Source organism: Struthio camelus, chromosome W, assembly GCF_040807025.1.
Source record: "Struthio camelus isolate bStrCam1 chromosome W, bStrCam1.hap1, whole genome shotgun sequence".
NCBI lineage: Eukaryota > Metazoa > Chordata > Aves > Struthioniformes > Struthionidae > Struthio > Struthio camelus.
Window position 1 is genome coordinate 55832354 of NC_090981.1, and position 23162 is coordinate 55855515.

At 35.0% G+C, this 23162-nt stretch overlaps 1 protein-coding gene across 1 annotated transcript; it reads right to left on the reverse strand.

The window, feature by feature from the left end:
• Positions 1–7811: 7811 nt before the first annotated feature.
• On the reverse strand, positions 7812–22943 carry LOC138064335 (sperm flagellar protein 2-like). Its single transcript, XM_068926379.1, has 7 exons — positions 22872–22943; positions 20402–20584; positions 16910–17002; positions 16046–16219; positions 13620–13814; positions 13362–13484; positions 7812–7966 (listed from the first exon to the last, which is right to left on the reverse strand). The coding sequence occupies exons 1-7, from the start codon at positions 22941–22943 to the stop codon at positions 7883–7885; spliced, it is 924 nt and encodes a 307-aa protein (XP_068782480.1). The 3' UTR covers positions 7812–7882.
• Between the last annotated feature and the right edge of the window lie 219 nt (positions 22944–23162).

Sequence of the window (23162 nt, forward strand, 5' to 3'; positions counted from 1 at the left end):
CTAAAACATTTATGTGCCTTTGTAAGATACGCTTATTGGATTTTTATGTTATACTATATGTTCCTGTATTGATTAAGATCTCTCTTATAATACAATACTACCAGAATAATAAGATTAATTCAGTATCTTGAAGATGCAGCTTACCTTCACTAATTCCTTATAAAGACTTTTGATGCTGACTCATGCAAATCTCTTGGTTTATAAATATATGCATGCACCATAGAGTCAGTATTCTTAGCACTTCACTACAGAAAACATGGGGCATTCCTTACCTGAAGGCAATGTATTTACTCTAATGTCTGAAAGCTTTTATGTCTGTAATAGAAAATAATAAAACTTCTAACTAGGCTTCCTGAAATCCATGTTTTGTGTACTGCTACACTCATTTAAGTTAAAAGCCTTAAAATGAACAATACCTTAACACAGCCGGCTCCATTAACACGCTACCATAACAGCATTATTTTGAAAAGCTGTGGTAAAATATTTTTCAAAATATTGTGCAACTCCTGTCAAACAATGTAATACAATCTAATCTAATGTATGAATTTGCAAACACACGTCATGTGAGAAGGAGTTTGTACTTCTAAATATAGATCAGGTGAGTAACTTTGTCCAGTTCTGGTATTAACACTTATCCGCAGATGTTGAAAAGAACCAATAGATAATGTAGATGGGAAAACCTGCTTTATGAAGCCTAAGTCCGCTTAACAGCTTAGCTTGTTCTCTGCCTGCAAGAGTGCTCAGACCACTTATATGGTCGCAAAACTCTCTAGCACTGAGTTGAACTCAGTGTTTCATAACTAATTCTCCAAGAGCTCTGATATGCTCAAGACCAGTTCTGTTTCTCACAGGCAAAAAATTAAACTACTAGAAAACAGCGCATCCCCAAAATACACCTGAAGTCCAAGAAGAGCACAGTTGATATCAATAGCACTTTTAAAAGAAAACTGCATCCGTGTTCTGCAGTAATATGGGCTCACTAATTTTCTAATGGGTCAATATGTTTTAAAACGTTGTAATGTGTTTGTTTATATTTGGCCTCTTCTACTTTAAAAACACATCAGAAAGCTTTGTTAGCAATTTATTGCGGAGATAGAAGGTGGGAGAAGAATTATGAATATTAAAATAATACCTGACTTCTAGAAAGGCTTAATGTAAGATGTTAAGTGTGATCAAACACCTTGAATACTTGAGCCCAGAACCTGAGCTCAGTAATTTAAAGGAATGCCCATACAGACATACAAGGAGAGGCATTATTTTGTCTCTGCCTTAAAGATTAAGAAAATATGTGGTCATTATGTTTACCTTTCCATAAAAATATGACTTTTTAACTTAGAAAACAAAGCATAATGAAACCCAGCATTGGAATCTGAAGTTAGAATTCAATCTGAAGCAGAGGTGCGCATTTTCAAAAATGAGGGCCATTAACCTTTGGAATAAGTTGGTATGTGATGTTCTGAGCTCTCTTTCTCCTAATCTCTTGAAATCATAAATAGACACTTTTCTAGCAACTGTCAAGCAGAATTACTGGGCTTTTTGTTGGGAACTTTAAAAGAAAGTCTTTGGCATTCAGAAAGTAAAATCTACAGATGAGAACTTGGCTTAGTCTGAAATCAGTAACAAAATGTCTATTGATTTTAGTAGAAACAACAATTCACTCTACAAATATAAATGCTCCAAAACAAACTGATGGTAGGAAATAATCTTTGATTTTATCTGAGTACCAATTTTTTTTTTTCTTTTTTTGAGTTTGTCCTCATTTTGTTCCTTACCTTACCATTGTTTTTGTTGTTCGAATGTTCAGATGTGGGTAGTGGTAGAGAAGAGGAAACCTGTTTCTTGCCTCTAATTCATCTGTTTCTGAGAAGTCACCCTAGCCCTTCCTTTGCTAAGCTTTGGATCCTTTAAAGTGTCCTGCATTTTAACCTCTTGGCCTTACAGTTGAGCATGGGAAGGGAAACAATGAAGGGACAGAAAGATTTTTCTCTTTTTCCTTAGCACAAGAAGAGGAAAGATCAATTCAAGCTAGAATAGTTTGCCTGGGAAAAAGACAAGGCTGTACTGATCTCAAGTAGCCTATGTAATTCATATAATGAGAGGTGAAAATAAGCCATGGGCTAAGCTTCAGAGGGCTCATCTAATTCAACAAATTTTAAAGGAAGTGGTGAGGGAGAAAAAAAGCCAAATAGGCCGACATACTGAAAACATATTTCTTTTAAAGCAAAAGGTAATTGCTGCCAAAAAAGTTAAGCAGAAAATAGAGAGATGAATGCTTATCTCAGAAAACGAGGAAAAAGTTTTCTCCAGGTTCACTGAGATCCACTTGACACTGAACTAAGCCAAAACTTCTATTACCTGCTCCCTTTGCCAGTAGAAGGATAGAAAAGATCAGAGACATTTTTCAGAAAACTGAGTTTCGTCTCCTAAGGATGGGTCCTTGTTGTGTGAGTGCAGTATGAAGTTCAGGTGCTGTAAATTTAGCAATGGCACTACCGTAAATTACCCGCTTGTTTGGGGCAGCAAGACTGCTTCCAATGCACTAGCTTATTAACCTATTGACAGTCGGTTTCCACACCTCTACATTACATTTTACTTGGCCAAGTAGATGTATCCTTATTGCAGAACCCTAACCACAAGACTATCCTTCTTCCCTTTCAGGCTTCCTCCCAGAATGTGAATGACCTGCCCTAATAAAAAAAAAATGCTAGGTCCATCATGCCACTGTTAATCATTATGAGGCTAAAAAGGAAAACACGATCCTAAAGCTACTTGCAACATGTACTGCATGAACTATATATGTACTATATGAGCAGACAAGCTCTAAAGAATTTGACCTTTTACTTCAACACATCATTTTTTTGCCCATGAGATTCTGTCTGGATTCTTTTATGTCAAGCTCCATCTAATGTTGCAGAGGCCCTGAAAAAGCTACAATTGCCTCCTTACTGATTTAGATGCTTTTGCTCCAGATTCTGAGTGCATTCAAGCTATTTTGAGCAACTACTTTGTTAAATATGTCTGTACAGGAGCCAGCACCTTTTGCTATGCTGGATCACTGGCATGTTGGAAGTATGGGTGAGAGTGCCGTGCATCCAGGGATCCCAAACCCCAACCATGCTGCGCACAAAGAGGTTCTGGTATTGCCCTCCCTTTCCCCAGCTCCTGCTGTGCTACCTGTCTATCCTCTGCTACTTCAGGGACCTTTTTTCCAGGCTTCTGTAGATCCCCAGTCCCCATACCATGCCATACCATGCCTACGTGTTTACACATACTTTATATTCTGCTGCTCTTATATTAGCGGCTTCTTTCTGCCTCCCTTGGGAAGAACTTTCTGCCTCACCATTCCATGTCCTTTTTACTCTGTTTTGGGGTCCACTATTTCCCTCTTTCAGTTCTCACCAAATTTAAGTGTGCTGCTGCTTGATAGCTATAATAACCATGACATTATGCAGTGGATAAAATTATGAATTCAACAATTACAATGCAATAAGCAAAAATATCATCAAATAGAGCACAGAATGTCACATGCTGGAAAAGTAGCAACACATGGTTAACCAGAATGTAGATTAAACTTCTTCAGATGGAAATGTACACCTATCTATAATTAGGCAAGATGTTTGTGAGCTATATGTATATGTATCTATATATACACACACATATATTAGAAACAAAGAAAAGATGAACCACTGTTATAAGAAAGAGAGGAAAAACACAATTTTTGCCTAAGCAAGTCAAACCATTAAGTGGGTATGTGCATGTTCTGTTAATAACAGATATTGCTGCTACTTCCTAATTAACAGGAATGCTCTTCACAGTGCAAAATAAGTACAAGGTTTTTTTCAAAGTATGGACAACCACCCATCTTTTATTAGTATAGCAAGTCTGCTACCCAGGAGCCTGTCAAGCCTTGAATTGTTAAGTTGAATCTCTTCTATTGTGAAGTGTACGGATATCCTGAAGACATTGTTAGTGAAGTCAAGATAGTAAGAAATCTTGAATGTAAAGTGACTACAGAAGAAAAAGGAAATGAAATTCAAAACCTTTCAGAGAATTTCTAAATTATGAATAGAATATTTAAAAGTCTGGAAATTTCACCTATTTTACCTTTATAAAATGAATGCTTCCAGACTAAACATAAGTAGTGATATTTTATTTCTATTTTCTCAATATTGAACCTACTTCTATGTATAAATTAATTCCAAAATGCATAATGCATATATGGCAAAGCCATATGTGACATTTAGCACATATTTAAAAGTGTCAATGGGAAAATGTTTCTTTTGCTTAACAGCTGTGCTACCTGGAGATAGTTAAAGTCAAACCTGTTGATGTGAGTAATGAAAGAAAGTATGTTCTGCTTTTCACTCCTCTTGTCATGGAACCTAAAAGACACACACAAACTCTTGATGGGAGGATCATAGGATCATAGAATAACTGTTAATGACCTTCTATGCATCTTGTTTTGAAGCCTGAGGTTCCAGCTATTGAATCTTGCTATGTCTTTGTCTACTAGAAAGCAGATGCCTTACATGAATTCTTGTAGATTGAATTCTGAACCCTCTTTAACTTCACCTTTGATGAAGTAAAAGAACTGAATCCCTTGAATTTTCTGGTACAAGATATGATTTCCCAAGGTTCTTGTGGTTCTTCTCTGAACCCTTTTCAGTTTTCAGCATCCTGCTGGAAGTGTAGATGACAAAACTGAACACCGGATGGCTGTAACTTCACTTCCAAATCTGAATGCAAAGCTACTCAGCATTCCTCCTTTCATAAATATAAGGATCTCTTTAGTGCTCTTGGCCTCAACATTAGGCTAGGAATTCAAAATTAATTGAATATCCATTGTGATGTTCAACTACAATAAAGTAGTAACTCTTACCCCAAATAAGTTGTTATTGTCAGGGCCTGCATTCTTTGCTTTGGGAATTAGGCCTTTATTTGGCTATATAGAAATATGTACTGTTTTTCCTGTACACTGTTTGACACTTCACCTTGCAATCCAGTTCACTTTTTATTAGCTATCATTCCTCCAAATTTGTGCTTATTTTCAAACTTTATCAGTAATAATTTTATGTTCTATTCCAGGCCATTGATAAAATATATAAACAGTATATAATAAAGAAGTAACCCTTGAATAAACTGACTTGAAATAACAACTTACTATTTCCAACAGCTGAAGCTCCCTTTTATCTCATTGGCATTTACAGAGCGTAGGCATGCCTTTCTTAAAATAAGAGCATTTTATTTTCAGATGGAGAATTTCAGTATGCAAAGTTACAAATAAAATCCAAATTTAACACTTAGTAGTTAAAGCTGGCTTTTGTGAAAGAAGCAAGATACGCAACAAAAGCAAAAACTTAAAGACTCCAAAACATGCAAAAGTTAGAGAACTCTGTTGAACTTTTAAATCAAAGTAATATTTTTCACATGAAGAGAAAAAAGCCACAGTCTTGTAGTAAATAATATGGAATGTTTCAAAAATATTGGATGAAATAAAATGCAATTTTGACTGAGTTGTACCATGCTACAAGAAGAAATGATTCTGGTAACCAGGCAGTTTAATTTGTATGCATCATAAAGTCTGTTGTCATAAGTAAAATGAGGATGTTGAGGTTTTAGCATGGTTTGCGGGGGCACAACAAGGTTACATCTGTTTCTAAGACAGTACTTAGCTACAATGTGCCAGTGCGGTTAGCACAAAATATGTAGAGTGAAGAGACACAACACTATTTGCCTGAAGTGATAAGCTTACTGGGTTCTGTTCTAAACTTCATATATCACATGGAGATGCTTTGATATGCTACCTCTAGACTACCAACTTTCTTTCCAAAATTTGGTTGTCTGAAATCAACAAAGAAACAAAACTGTCATTATTGATAGCAGGAAGTTCTAACAATCTGACAAAATGTTTGTTAGCTTACCATGACAGAAAATGGAATGTATTTTACAAGTAGGCCAGTTACTCATTGTCTAACTATAGCTATGCTAGTTTCTCTTTTTTGGCGTGCCACTATTACTTTTTTGATACATAATTGTTTTACACCTCAAGCAGGCAATTTAGAACCCTCATTAGGAATATTATAGTTACCATTAGCAAACATTATGCAAATATTACACTTTGTCAAGCATACTTGGCCAGAAAGTAATAAAGATATATTAAAAAATATAAACGTATTCTGTACAGAGCACTTCTTCAGAAAGGGCAAAGGTTTATGGATCCCTATGAGTGAACTGATTTCAATGGGACTACTGGTATTCTTAGAGAGCACCATACAATGGAGTACTTTGCTGAATCAAACCTGAGAAAGGAAGCTTTAGAAGCATCATGTGATTGCTACCAGGGTACAGCCAAAGGCAGAAAAAGTACCCTCAAATGATAGAGTAGTGTTCAGGTATGAGTAGACATCTGGGAAGTATTTACTCATTAGTATGCTTCTAAGCTAGTAAGACAATGTAGAAAACACAACGCTTGGTAGCAACTTGGGCACGTGCTAGATTGCAAATTAGATGATATATTGCGTACAGATAATCACACGTACCTTTTTGCTATGTGCAGTTTTCAGACTACTTGAAACTGTAGTTCAGAAGACTGAGAATCACTAAAAAATAAGGAGTTATTAGACATCTCCATGGTGAATTCCAGAGTAATTGGTTAAAAATGGTGGTCTAGAATTTATGTTAAAAAGCTCTGTGAAAAAATACAGTTCCCATCACCCCATAGCTAGCCATCATTAGCCACAAGAGAATGAAAAATTTGAATACAACTGCAAGGAGATACAAACTTCCTATTTCCAAGAAAACTATGAAAACTATTCCAGGACAACAGCCAGGACTCAATAACAGTCAGACTGGATAGAGAAAAAGAGGCAACAGCTTCTGCAGAAGTAAAGGAGAGTGCTTCACCAAGACTGCTTAATCTGCCAAAGACTGCAACAGCTGCTAGGTGTCATCATATGTCACAGAGATTTTTAGACAAATACCTGTTCTATGTGAAACCCCCTAATTTGTGTTTGTAACAAACAGTTTCCTTTGATATGCTATTTTGATTCAAAAAGGACTTTTAGTAGATTACTGAAAAGAACTGTGTGAAGGCTCACTGTAAGGTTTAATGACCACCAAAATTACATGCAGCCTTATTGGTGGGATCCCCAGTGGTGTAGCCCCTACCTTACCGCTTCATCTGGGGCCTGCTCTATGCAGTACCATGTGATGGTAGGCTGCTGGGAAGCGGCACCCAATACCACTCATGCATTAGGGCTATGTGGTGCTGCACTGGAGAAAGAGATTGCAGATTTTTAGTAGGTGGTAGCAGAATTGAGCTATAAGCAGAAGGTTAGAAATTGAAAGGTTAGATAGCAAAGATTCATCATTGCTACTGTTAACAAGTACTACATTTTCATGTATGTCATGTCCTTTTGGTAGTTAGCCCTATTTTAGAGAAAAGAGTGCTTTCATTTACTTACTTCTGTAACATGTTAACTGTAACATGTTTAACTGTAACATGTTAAAAATATTAAATCATTTCTATTATAAACTATGCACATTAACAAAAGTTGACCAGATATCTTAGTTCACCTACAGGAATGGGATACGCTCTATTCCTATACAAATTATTAATGAACACACTATCAGCTCTATTTAAAGTTCAGAAACCAGTTTCATTTTATTTAGAAATATCAGACTATTTAATCTCAACCATATTCTTTCTTTCTTTCTTTTTTTTTTTTTTATTTTACAGTAACAGAAGATGTGCAATCACTGCAGGATTTGACTCTTGCAATCTTAAATGAAAAATTCTTTCCCATGGAAGCAAGGATTGTTGATCTAAGACCCATTTCTTACAAATAAAAAAAAATTATTAATATTCACCAACCACGATTTCTCATACTTTGATGTCTTTAAATGTTGTGGTTTCTCCATCAATTGACTGTGCTTGTTCAGCTCTTTGGAGACTGATTTTAAAATCCTGTGAAAAGGAAAATGAAAAGACAGTTAAAAGATTGTTTCATGCAGCAGCTTGATCTACCTTCAAATTTTTAATAATAATCCCTGCCTCCCATGGGGAAAGCATCCTAACTTGTAGCCAGAAGAGTCTGGTCAAAACTTTAACTTCAGTGGAGATATATTACTCTATAGTACACTTCTCCTAGGTTAAAAAAAATGTCTTCCAAAGCAGCATTACAACCAGCACTGACATTCAGCTAAAGCACTATATATGCTCAATGCATTGATGAAAACATGCAGTTACAATTGCAGAAAGAAAGGAAGAAAATTCATGGCAAATTCTAAAAGAGTTACTGATACTCCATTCATATCACTGAGATAATGTTTTCATGTTATCCATGCAACCTTATTACTTTTGAGTGGATTTATGAAACTACAGTGTATCAAAATGCATTTCTATAAGTAAGCAAAGATCTTAAGCATCTGCTTAACTTTATCAATACAGAAAGGCATTACAGTTTTGTTATTTAAATCAGCAAATATCATTCAGAACATGCAGAGCCAAATTCTTGACGAGAGAATCCTTTTAAAATAAATTTCATTTCAGACTGAACTAAAACACTTCAAAGAAATGAAAGTAAAAGAAAATAATCAACTGCAATATTTGCAATAATACATACTGACATTCAGACATAATAGTTACATTTCTTTGCAGTTCTGCATTCTTTATAAGACTACTTGATTTGCAAATTTTCAATTATTTTGTATTAACACAATCTTCTTTATTTCCAAATTCCTCAACACATTACACAAATAGGATGAACAAGGAATTTGTTTTAATAAAAAATGTGCTGAATATTTACTATAAAGATAAATAATAATATAACTTTTCAACATTTTCTAGTATTAATCGCCAGTAATCGCATTTTTCCCTTAGAAAAGAAATTTTCCTCCGGATTCTAGGGAACATTCAGAAACTTTATAAAATACATGAATTTAAATTCAAATCCATATTCCCACAAGTATTTTGTGCATGTTTCAAAGATACAGTCCTTTTCTCAAGAGCATAAGCTACCTGTATTTAATGATGCCTCACAGGCCTTGTAAAATATCAGGAGCATTTCAGTGAATACAGAAGACTTAGGTTAAAAGATTCATTTTGCAGTCCTTTGTTTTAGGAGGTAGTGCTAACATCTTTGACTTTAAAGAAGAGGCCTATTTCAGTACATTGAGTCAGAAAAAGAAGTTTCAATTCCGGTTCGACAAAAGTAAATGTTAGCAAATGGAACCTTCAGCAAGTTCGTTATCAGTACTTATCAGTACCGCACGAGGCAGATGATGATCTCAGTAAACTGCTGTGCTTCTGGCATAATAGAATGTGAATTTTATTATGAAACTGTTATATATAAAGTGCAAGTATATGTTCTTGTAAAAAATAAGAATTTTAAGGAAACTACTGCTGATCATTTTGGAGCAAATGATAAACAGAGACAGTTCCAACAGTGTCATTGTGTTCATGTGTGTGGGAAGTGGAAAATTTATGTTCTAACAATACCAGAGAGGTATATGTTAAGTATCAGTCTAAAAGTAAGAACTGTATGACCTAAAATCATAATCTGATGCAGCAGAGTGACATAACAACTTTTAAAAATGTGGCAAGCATATAAAATAAATTTTCCTCTGGACAGATTTAATTTATGTAACTACCAGTTTTTCAAAGGAAACCAAAATGATAAATAACCTCCAAATACTGAAAAAATAGTCTCCCTCAAGATTTACTATTTCTATATCTGATGAAGCAAACTTAATTTTCCTACTATATGAAGAAATAATTTTTCATTTTCAGTATAAGAAACACAGCACTTTTCACATATGTTTGCATTTCTTATACTTTTCTTGATGGAATATGTGATAAAGAGCAGTCAAACATATGCCTGTCTTTTAGACTAGGTATTTAAATGCCCTTTCAAGCACTGAGTTAAATTTTCCTTCCCTTGCACACTGGGACATTTAAAACACCACATGAAAAAGGCTTCTCAAGTTTCATAAGTATCATAGCTACTGTCTGTGAGTAGACAGTGATTCAGCAATGCTTTTTTCCCAAGGCATTAAATGTGCAGCATGTACAGTGTAAGTATATAGTATTGACTATGAACTATGTGGTCCAGCTCATAACCCTTACTGAACAGAACCTATATGAATCCCTCTATGACAGAAAGCCTTTTTGCTCCATTAAATGATACATGGAGTTCTGAGTGTATGTTGAGTTGTGTAGTATTAAATGGCTGCTGTTAATACAAACACATTTTGTAGAAATTGCTCAGCTTACTAGTAAATGCTTTGATACAGACACATTCACTGCGCATTATTAGGAGTCCTACCCCAGCAGAACTCCAATTTCGATGAGTATCTGAGTAATGTTACTGAAACGATTAACAAACCAGCAACAATAACAGCAATAATAACTTGATGATTAATTTGGAAGGAACAAGCTTGAAGCAAAAGCCTATATAATATGTATTCAAAAAAAATATAGAAATACAATGTGATCTTTTTGACAATTCTATCTTCTAAACTAGAATTTTTAAAAAAGGAACTAAGTAACGGCAACAAGACTATTCAGGATTTGAAAGCAGGATAACAGTGTAACATAACATCAAAGGCATTACAGTTTTGATGTCAACAGACTGAATGCTAATTATCAAACTATGCTTGTTATCCTCAATAACTATAAGAATGCAGTCTACTCAAAATAAATAATTAATGCAAGCATTAAGAGTTGTAGAATATGTTGCAGACTGTTTATTTAAATTTATCAGAATCAAAAAACAGATTTACTATGATGTATTGTTGTTACTGTATTGCTGTATCTGTGACAGCATCAGGATAGAAATAAGGCAGGATTTGTGACAAGAAGTAATACTAAACCTGAAAAAGGGCTTAATATTTATTGTTAGATTACATGATACAGTGGAAAAAGCAGATTGGCTTGCTTCTTCCAATTGAATCAGTTGGTCTAATAAAAATACCGTCTCTATTAAATGTATTTAAAAACAATTTCATTCAGAATGTAATGAAGTGCATATATAAAGACCCACTCCCATACAGGTATAGTCTAGCTATTCTAAAGGAGAATTTCATCTGATAAGTGAAAAAATGTGTCGATAGTGGCAGACAAATTGCAAGTTCCAATTAGGATTGGAAAGACTTCTAACTAGGACAGAAAAGACCAGAAATAAAAATAATAGATTTTCCATGCTCATTCATTGTTGGCATTTGTAGTGAGGCTCACAAAAAGGTTATTATCATGTAGGTGGTTGCCAGCCCGCTAGTTACATGACCCGATAAAGCCAGCTCCCTTCAAAAGGTCAGCATATATCTCATCACCAGATAATTATTTCTTTATCATAGATTATATTGATTAGACTTGAAGAGGTCATCAAGAGGCCAAAGAAATCTAGTGCCCCAAATTAAAATTTAAAAATTCTAAGGAAAATATTTTGTCCATAGTTTTCAGCAAAACATTTTATTTTCCACTGTTTATGGCAGCAGCAGTAGAAGCATTTTAAGCTTAGAAACCACACCCTACCTTGCTATATTTATCTCTTCAAAGATCTCAAAATAACAGCACGCTGGTTGAATTTATTTTTTTTAGAGATTTTTATATCCCTAGGAGGATTTCAGAAAAAATAACTGATGCTAAAAGTATTGTTTATGTAATTTGGAAATATTTTTGAAAGAAAAAAGTTTGCCTGTTCAACAAACACAATTCTTTGAAAAATTGTCTGAGGAAAACTATGTTCTTGGACCGTTTTTTTTTTTTTTGACCAGAATCCTACATAAAGCAGTGATCACTGGGTTTCTGTGCTTGTTTGCTGGTGAATATAATAATTTGGTGCCAAGCTGAATAAGAGCTTATGGTCCAAGCTCTTTCCCACTTAATCAGAATTTTAAAGTAAGGCTGTGAAGTGTTCATTCTATGCATAAAACATTAGTCCATATTTACTAGTACAGTCAAGGAATATAAACTTTTGTCTTTTAAGTACAGAAATCGCTATATTTGAGATACTATCAGTATAAACCTTCTCAGGAAAAAAGTCTAAGGATAATAAATAAAAATTGAAGAAATGCATAATCTAACTGCCAAGTCAAGAGATATAGGCATCAAATCAATCTGCCAGATCAGTAGAAAAATGTATTAATTGACTGTGAAGATACCTATATATCTTCGGTAGAAAAGCTGTGGAAACTGCTTTGGACTACAGTATGTGCTCTGAAACCCTCAGCTACTGCCAAGGTGCGTATACAATAGTATATACACCTTTTCCCACAGACATTGACGATTTGACAACAGTTCTGCCTTGAACATAACCCACCAGCCACAAATAACACAGGTGATTTATACATTCAAGCTTTGTTCTCTATAGCAGAGATTGTATACTACGATCTGCTCTTTCAGCTCCATAAAAGAGCTTCTCTCCAAAGGGAGCTGAGGGATTAGAAATTATGATTAAGAGTATATTCTAGGCTCTTGATATTCAGCTATTCGTTAGTGTGACAAGGTTTTCAAAAGAAGTCCCCTGCCTTGTACGTAGTAGAGTATATATACATGGCATTACTTTAGTTTATACTCTAGCTCAGTGTTACTTTTGGTTGCACCATATTCGGCTTTCATGAGGATCTTGCAGTATGTTGAATGTTATGAAGTTAGTAAGGTGTTTGTGTAAGGAATAGTCCTTGAAAAAGTTCATGTATATAATACAGAGCTAGCTTAAGAAATGCTGTGGTCTACGAAGAGTTCAGTGAGGTTGGAAAAAATGTCAAAATTAGGAAATGCAGTGTGTGATTTAAAAAATTTGCCCAAACTTGCTTAAAGTGCAAACTGTTTTAATGCACATTTAAACATAGGTGCAGGCAACAAGCAAGCTCTTGAGTATGGCAGAGGAGAAGGTTTGAACTTGCACTACCTCTGTGCATGTCTTTTTCTGCAGTTTGGTGGGCCTGGCATGGAACATGTTCTATCACGTGTCCCAAAGTGTCCTGAAGTAACATCCTGTTACTAATGGGGAGAAGATAAGTCAGCCAGGCTCATTCCTGTGGGTGGAGGGAAAGGCAAAGTCCCATGTGACAAGACAGTAGAGCACTTGTTGGTAGCTGTAAGCCAACGAGACAGGTATAAAAATATCAGTCAGAAAGCACTGCACTCTTTGTTGGATGAAGTTCTTATAGAAAATAAAACACAACTGATCTGCAGCCTGCTATACTCTATATTAGCTCAACTACAACCTGGTATGCAGCTTGCGATGCACTGCTATGCGCTGTGAATTTGCAGTATTTCAATTAATTGCATTTACATTCCTGGGATAAAGCAAACATATGTACTTATAAAGTTCTTGATCCCAGAAAGCAATACTTACAGGAAGTTTATGTTCTTGATAGCTGTTGATCAAGTCTTGAATGAAAGGATGCTTCAAAAGGAGTGCAACTGGAATGGGCGTCAGATCTTCAGTGCCCATTTCTCTGTATATTTTCATGAAATGCTTTAAGAAAAAATAATACCCATTCAATTCATTAAAGAAATATTCTTAAAAATCTGGGGAAAGCAAAGCTTACAGCAGATATTTCTATAACATATAATGTAAGGTACAGAACCTTCTTTGCATCAACCAGCCTACCGTATCATAGCTGCACTCCATCTGCAGGCTATTAAATCTATGTTTATCTTCATCTTTACTTCCTCCATTATGAAACACTTTGAGTAGAGTTGCCATAGAAATTATTCCTTCACCTATGTAATTCAAGAATTCTTTTTCATCTTCCTCTTCTATTAAGGGTTCCTCATTTATCAGTATGTCAGTATAAGAAAAATGCTAGGGAAAGAGAGCATAGATATAATACTTAGGGATAAGCAGTTTGTCAGTAAGTCATCTACTTCAGTTAGTTAGACATTTATAAAAGAGCAGTGGATTATATTTCCAAAGCTTCATTCTCACAAAACAAAAATCATTAACCCATACAAAATTGTCCACTGTAATATATAATGAAGGAACCGATTGTAAGAGTCCTGAAATATCCATAATGTTGACGTCAGTAGAGCTTTTTCCAGGAACATGGCCAATGTTCCACTGAGAAATTAATATTTTTCAGAACAAAGTAGTTACAAATTATCATGCACTCTACCAAGAACTTGGTATTCGTATGAAGAATAAACTCAGTAATTCACATTAGGGGGCAATAAATCAGAGCAAATATAATAAATCATAGTAGGAAAGAGAGAAATTCTCTTTCCACAAATGCTGGATGTTCACATGATAAGAACAGTACAGATTTTCTAGTCCAGTTCAAGGATTTAGTGCGTGGCTTACTGTATTGGCTAACAGTTAACACAGGTTCACTAGCTCTCTGCAGGAAAAGGATGAGAAAGGCTTTATGCAGAAAAGTTAGAAGTTTAGTATTTTGCAAGTTTGGCATAAACGAGAGGTGAGAAATCTTTGAGGTGATGCTAAAGATGTCCAAAGAGCAACTCACTGTAGAGATTTGTGAGCACAAAGATGAAACGGACCTCACAAAGGTGAACAATGCTTTTGTCTACATTAGGCCACTCGGTGTAGGATACACGAACAATAACAGGAAGTTCTTTTTAGTTCAGCATGCCACTTCTCATTAAGAGAGATTCAGTAACACCAGTGCTACACATCTTAGGCTTTATACAATGCCTTTTCCAACACAGAAGGACCAGAGTCATTGACCCAGTCTTTTTAACACTCAACAACAGAGAATACACAAATACCAGCATTTATGTTTTTCCATCTCTGATGTACCATTTATGTTTAAAAAGAACTGTAAGATCTACACAACCCATAACAAAGTGTTATGAGGTTATAGTGAAAAGATCTTAGCTATGAAGTTAGTACAAGTAACATAAATCTCTATAATGTGTTTGTCTTACCTTCTCCCATTAACACCACTAATGTTTCAGAAGTATTTCCTTAGGCAACCAGCAATTGTGAGTCATTACAGTATCAGGACAGAACAAAAGAAAGAGGAGAGACACCTAACTTAAGGTGTCTGTGTAAGTGCCTGCTTGTAAGCTAGGTATCTAAGCTGCTATTACAAAAGCCATTTAAGATGAGTTGAATAGCTTGATGTAGTTAGATTCCACTAACTATATATATTAGATCTCCGCTATCCGTAATGGAACTTGGAGATTTAGGTCACATGTAAACAACTACGGGTAAACAACTGTTTAGGTGTCTTAATTTGGAGCTGAACACCACCTTGGGTGTCTTCAGGGATCTAAGCCCTCCTATTTGATGGAGCTTGACTCAATTTCACATCTGATTTTCTGTTCCAAAACTTTGCTATGATGTCAAATAAAAGCAGACGCAGGGGAGTACAACAATACATTTCGTCACTGAAGTGATAAAATGTAATTATGAATATTTGTGGGATTAGACTGTGGTAGAATAATGCCCTTTTTATACTATTTCCGGAGAGCATAACAGTATTTTAATGTTGAGTCACTGTGGTAAAGTCACTGTGGTTGTGACAATGTAGTGAAACATTTTATTATCTAGAGGAGTGAGTGCTAAAATAATTAAATGAAGCTAAACATGAAGCTAATTTTCCATTTATCAATCTTTCCGATTTACAGGCAAAATAAAACACTGGAAAATGGTAATAAAGCTGAATATACTTTAAACTAACCTCAAGAAACATAGTGAGAAAGTAATAATGTTAGTTTTTATATCTTTAAATGGCAATATCAACAATCACACTACAATCTAGTTCCTGGGTATTGATAGCTGGATTTAATTGTCTGAGATAAGGTCAAGGAATGTCCTGAGTTAATCTATACAACTGTACAAGGCATAGTTACCAAGAAATATTGTATATTTTTGTTATTACTTAGCAAGAAACTCTTCAGAGTCTTGGAAGCATGCTTCTGAGTATTATTACCGACGTCAGTGGGAATGTCTGCTGAGGCTCTAGAAAGCCAGTGGAGCTATCTGTGGGGACTGGAGCTAACCAATTTATAACTTGCAAGCAAGAGTAGCACCACCGCTATACATATTGATCCCATTTTGCTGTAAAATTTTACCTCACATAAAGGAAAAGCTTCTTTTTTTCTATGAATATATGTTCCAGTAGCAACGCTAAGTGCTCTGTAGACACCTTCAACAGGATCAGGGTGGGAGGCAAAATAAAGTAGCATCTCATTATAGTCAAGCAGAGCAGGACCTTTTCTGGTATCAGCAAATAAAGTGTAGAAAAACTATAAGGACAAAAATGTAAGTTAATTTCTGCAAATGTTGTTTCTTCAAATACAAATTAAAGGCTGTAGATAACAGGGTGAAATAAAGTAGTGACTGCTGAAAAGTGGTATAGACTTTAAAAATGTGTTGAGAATTTATAAATTCATTTAAATCAAAAATAAGTCCCAGTCATTTAGAGAAATAGACATTGTAGTATTTTCTGTTCTACAGTGAGGACTTTCACAGAATGAGTAGAAACTCATAAAATCTTATATTATGGCTATTAAGTTCAATAGGTTTTACCTAAATATAAGTTTATTTTCTTGAACTCAGAGCACACCTGCATCTCTCTCTTCCCTAACCATTAGCTTAGATGCAGGGATCATTTGCCTCCCATTCTTTAAAAAGCTGTTTAATGGTGTTCAAAGGAGAACAAGAATAAATGGTGTTCAAAGGAGAACAAGAATAATTAAGTCCTTCTGTGCAGACTATGGTTTAGAATATTGAATTCCTAGATTCTTGTCCCTGCTTCATATTATTCATAACTTTAAGTTTCTTATATATGAAAATCATGTTCTGAAGCACCACCTGACTGCAAAAGCCCCTGAAACTTTTCAGCAATTATGGAAGGAGACCCAAGAAACTTTTGAATGGCATCTCTCAATTTAAAATAGTTGAGTGGACTCTCCAAAAATTTGTTTTTAAAGTACCGTTATGAGATGTCCCAGCCTATCTAAAGGCAAAGGTTCTGTGCAACTTTCTGTTACGCTTAGATCTTCGTTTCCTTTAAACCATAAGCCAACCTGACCAAAAAAAAAAAAAAGAAAAGTCACTCATTTTCACACCTTAAAATAAATTAATCTTTATGGGCTATAATCACTGAACAGATAGATTACTATAAGATTCATTCCTGGATTTATTCAGGTTCAGAATTTGTTATTAGTACATAATGACATCAGAATAATTAAATAGCTGCTTGCATATTTTAACAGCCATTTTAGGAATTATCAAAAATGGAGTGGGGTAGAAGTGACTTTAAATTTATGTTGAAAAAGGAGAAAATGAACTAGGTATTTTGTAAACCTCACTGCCCAAGAAGCAGAATATAATGCAGTTTCTATGTGCTTTCTAGTTGTTTCCTATTAGGGGTATTTTTTGCTACCTTTTGTCCTAAATGTTCTTTTGGAAGCACCTATCCAAACACTCTTTCAGTATAATGAAGGACAGAGGCATAGCTCTTCACGTCCATGCCTGCTCCTAGCAAAAAACTTAAGTGTGATAGCTACAGAGCTACATCTACACCAGAAAATTAAACATGACCCAAACCATTCTCCAATACTAAGGTCAACAGGCAGTGAATATCCCATATCAGTCACCTCTTACCTTCTAAAACAGGGTGGTCATCACCCAGACTGCCTATAGAAAAACTCACTTGCCTGAAAGTTGTTTGAGAGTCTAACTGGCCCGTGTTAAACCGTGCCAGGAACCGGGCAAACAATAGCACTGTACAGACAATTGAGTCCCATTGCCAGGGGATGCTCCCTTGCACAGGTCAGTTTGTAAGCAGAGATGCCACTAGGGGGGCCAGCTGGGGCACCTTACATTTCCAGCACAGGGTTCTTCCTGTTATTCTCATTGAATGTTGTTTGTCATTGTTCCTTGTTAAGACAATAAAATAAAGTAAATGAATGAAAGTTTCAGGACATTTTGAATGCATGTAAGTTTCAGTATATAAGAGAGCTTAAACCTGCTTTCCACTTTTATTGATAGATTTTAACATTTCAAAAATTCTCAGTATACCTTCTATTGCATTAATAGAATAATACAGGAAATCTTCATATATCTTCACAGATGTTAATGAGAGATGTAAGGGTCTTTCGGGGTAGACAGGATAGACATTAAATTAAAATGCTATTATGACAGTTATATGCATTTCATTAACAATATCCCTCTCCCACATTTCAGGCAAGTTAGTACATTCTTGATTATGTAAAACACTGCATTTTATGGAAGCATTATATATCCATTTTTATAATGTGCATATTCAATATACAGCATTAAGCTGTTTTTTTCTTTAAAAAGCAAAACAATGAAATACAACAAAATAGGAAGTTCCAAATGATTTTTAGAATGGAAAATAATTAGTTAAAGCTAGCTTAAAAATGTTTCTGCTATTATTCTGTTCAAGGTAGCAGGGAAAATTGAGCAAATTAGTTTCAAGAAAGTAGACTTCATATTTTCCTTGCAATCCTCTTCAGAAGAAATATTTCAGAATGCTTACTAACTCTCTGCTATTATTCTTTTCTTAAATTTTACAGACTGCACTGACTCATTAATTCTCTAGTGCATCGTGTTCCACAGAACATGAAATCTCAAACGTTAGTAAGAAAGAAATGAAGCAAGCACTCAGAATAACGAAAAGCTAATGAAATTTGCCATAAGTTACTCTAAAAGGACTGGAAACAATTCAGCTGTTCCTCATGAATAATTTTGAAATTAGAGAACTAACTTTCACTCAAATCTCAAAAAAAAATCTGTTCCTATTCTTCTCATAACTGTATATACATAATTCCAAAACATAGCACTCTCAATATCATGAACTCTAGAGTTTATACACAGTGGATATACAGCATTTTCAAGAGGATTTTAAGTTAAGAAAATGTTGATGCTTTTTCAGACACGAAATAGGAATAGCTAGTCATTAGGACTTTGATTTGCAATATGAATCAGTCCTAGAACAAAATCTTCAGAGCACTGCAGATCCTTAATTACTGTTGAACTGAGTTGCTTGGAATAGTCTCCGGAAATTCCCATAACATTCTCTTGCAATTAAATTATACGCCTACCTATATAACTCTGTTCTGAAAAAGAAGCTTCTGCTGGAAATTTACCTGTGTTTTTATGAACATTTTAGTCCTTTCCATGTTTTTAAACAACTGCATTAGACTAGGTTCAAAGAGATATCACTCTCATGGCACGGAGTCGGAGGGTAGGTCTATATACAAATGAGCATACTCAGTTGGTTATTTACTTTCAGTTGCCTGGATGTGAGCCAGTTGTGATCCTGAAGCCTGCAACTGAATTGCTGAGTTAAAATTATTTTTGAACTAGCATCTGTTAAAAACCTCACAGTCACAGTCTGTGTATCTTGAAAGTGTTAGTATATTTTTAATCTCTCACACTTCAGTAAAATATACCACAACAATAAACAAATAGATGGAGCATGTAGACCTGCGCATTTTGTGGGTTTTCTGGCTTTGCAGAATTTGTTTCTTTGCAAGTTTGGGGCGGAGGGCCAGGCTGCTAAAAGTCTTTAGTTAATCAAATAAGTTCTCATACTGACAGGTCTCTGGAATAACACAGCCACTGTTCAAGGAACTGACTCCTAGGGCGTTTGAAAATCAACTTCAAAAAAGGTTCCATAAAGTTTATTTAAAAGATTCTGAAAATTATTTTAGTATCACCAAGCAAATCCCACCCAAAGGAACTGTAGAATTTTATATGTATATACAGGCTAGTACACAATTTGAAAGTGAACCAACATTAATACAAGTAATGATTAAGAAATCAAGTAAGTGAAAATTTATTGAACAGAATTAGGAGAATTTTGCTAGAAGAAAAACAAATTTTTTCTGCTTTTTCATGAAATTTGTTTCCTGAAAAACTCTACTGGACTATGCATTGAAAAGGTTTAAATATAAGCTTTCTTTAAAGAAAAGAACGGTCCAAGGAATTTTATAATTTTCTATGTATCCAAAGTCTGAAAAACAATGTTCATTTGCAAAAATACTTATTGGAAAAATTCTTGGGATATTTAATCAAAGTAGAGATGGCAAAACCAACTAAAACAATTGTTTCTGTTTGGGGCACTTTTTGTCTCATATACTGTCAAACTGATCACAGAATAGTTTCTTTAGAACAGGGAGGATTTTCATTAGAAAGAAATTTCCATGCAAAGTATGAAATGGAACCAAAAAGTAAGCCTAAGTAGCCTGATTTTTGTTACTAATATATATGGATAAGATAGATATTAGGCCCTGTCCTCCATTTCCTGAAATGGAGAAAATTTTCACCAGAAATGATCTTCAAAAAGTGACACCTTTAAAATCCAGGCTGAGTTTCTGAATGTGAATAAATACAACAATACATCATTCAACTCAAAGAGACTATCAGAAGTGTATGATTGAAAAAAGCATTATAACCTGTGTATAGTATTCCTGTGTAACAAAGCCTGATCCAGTTTCATCAACAGACTTGAAGCTATGTAGAGTTTTGAGAAGCTGTGCTACAGATGGCACTGGCCAAGGCTGTGCTGCTGCTAGCAAGAATCTGCGCCAGTCAATAAGTTCCGAGTTCGCTGCTAATGCAGTTGCCAGATTTTGTAACTATAAAAATAAAATAATAAATATTGTCAAATGCACATGGGTAAATATACACTTTCTACCTAATATGTAACCTTAAACCTTTTTTCCCGTTTAAGATGTACAGGTTTCTGCAGTGAGGTTTCAAAGGTGCCTAAAGTACTGGGAGTTCTTCCTATTTCTTCCTCGTCCACATAGCACAGTTACACTGATGAAGAATTAAATTTATGAAATTTATAGTTTACAGTGAATTTACAGTTGTCTCCAATGCTAGCACAAGCACAGTTCTGCAGAGTAAATGAGGGCCTTTATATGGCAGAAAAACTGATCTTTTTCTCAGTGCCCTCAAATGTTTGTGCCCATGTTGTTTTGACAGAAGCATCTGTGGTCCACCCAAAAACCTTGAGGAAACTGCTTCCCTCAACATAAACACATAAGATAACAATCCTCTTACCTCTTCCCCTCTACACAGTAGACATGAAAGCCCTTCACTTCCAGGAGGCTGAGTCCTGAGAGAAGGTAACTTTGTTACAAATTAAAATTCGGACTCTCCTCTCATTCAAAATGCATGGTGATCTCTGTACCAGTAAATAAAGCAGGCCAGAGACTGTACATGGCATGTACAGCTGGTATCCATCTAAATAAATACACATACTGCCTAAACAGCATGGCTATATCCAAATTGCCTATGAGATACAATCTTTTACACAGGCACCCTGCATCATGCTCAGACATTGTCTAGGAGAATACTATTAATTTAATTGATAATTTAGCAGTATAGGGGCTGTGTCTTGGCCCTATTTTGCTTTTACACGTGTACAGCACGTGGCTTCTCTCTGCTCCCACATTATTTTCAGTGAACAAAAACAAATAATAGAAAAGCTGCTTTGCAGTTTGTCACATGTCTTTTTACCACCGAGGATGTAGTATGTGGATATCAGAGCGCGGTATGAGAACACAAATGGGAGAATACGTGTAAGATCTCCTGATATAGCGTTGGGCAGAGAGGGAACAAAACTGGCATAGTTCAGTTCTGAGCTATTGGTAGGCAGGGTAGCTAGGGTGAATGCCTACTAGGTACCTCTATACTATCTTCTGTTCCACATCCAGATTTCCTTGTCAAGAGAATGGTTTGGTTTGCTCCAGACTGAAGTTCCAGAATGAAGCAATGTGTTTACAGGGATTAGGGCCTGTGGCAGAATGGGACTATTTGAAAACGTTGTAGGTGCCATCTGCCCTAACACAGGCATGTCCAGTACCACTTACCGCAATTTGCAAATTTGTTTGAAATACTACTAAGCCAAACAGAGAAAAGATGAAATGGTGGCTATAACTTGGAAGAGCTTGTGCAAGATAATTTTATACCTTAGCTTCATTCATTTTCTTTTGTTTGCAAGTTTCCTTTTAAAATGACACTTTTAAGGAAACTCATTTTAAGGAAATCCTACCATTAAAGTAAAAAATAGTACTTTTAAGCACTAAAGGTGCTTAAAGAATAACAAATATGGGATATATGTACATGTGCTCTATTTAAAAAATGAATGAATCATATTTTTCCCCAAATAATTAATCTCCTGTGCTAAAATGATATATTTATATACTGATTATGACAGCTGTGGAGAGGTCTTTCTAAATTCAGTGGAAATACATTACTCAGCAACTGTAAAATTGCTTGCTCATGAAATTCATTTGGGTGAAGAATATTTGAATAAAGCTGTTTTCCTCATGTAAAATTCAGTTAAAATTTTAATGTGAACCATGGCTTACTATCAGAAAGAATTATCAAAATATGCCAAAACTATAAACCTTTTCATCCCATAGGCTTATCAGCAACATCTGAATCTTAAATTAGTCAGAGAATTCGGTGACGGAATGTTCAGAAACATTAAATTAAAATTTTTCATGTTCCTAAATCTGAAAATCCAGATAAGTTTAATGTCATACAGCTCCAATCTTTATTCTCATATCCTGGAACAAAGAACATGACACTCTTATTTTAAGTCCTGAAAGTGAACTTGCAGTGGTGTCTGAGGAAATGATACAATTTGACAATCATAAATAAAGATCTATCTGTGTAGATACACATAAAGATCTATCTGTGTAGATACACATCTATAGTGTAGATATAATCATCTAATTCCTGGTACAGTTGCTTCCAGAATTTTTCTCTAGTGAAACTGAAGAACTATAAGGAAAAACTGATCTAGCCCTATAATCTTTATTCTCTTGGCTTCCTTATGGTAAGGACAAAGCTACAACATTTCCTACCCATACCGATACGTCAATTGAATGAAAAAAGGTGTTAACTTACATCGGAATGTGTTAAGTTCATCCACGCATCAGGAAGGTAGTCTGTTCCAAGATCCAAAGTAATCAAGTCCATTAAAATGTCAATAAGTATATTCTTTAGTATAAAACCTAGCAAAAAAAAAAGTCAATGTAAAGAAAATGGATTTGCAATTTTAAAATAGATGTCTCGTATTAATGAAAATCTCTTTATTGTAAAGGCCGTATGGGAAAGTGATTTGTATTGCCATTATGTACTATTGATAGTGATAACATCTTTAAGCCAAAATTCGGTTTTCTCATTTAAAATAAATCA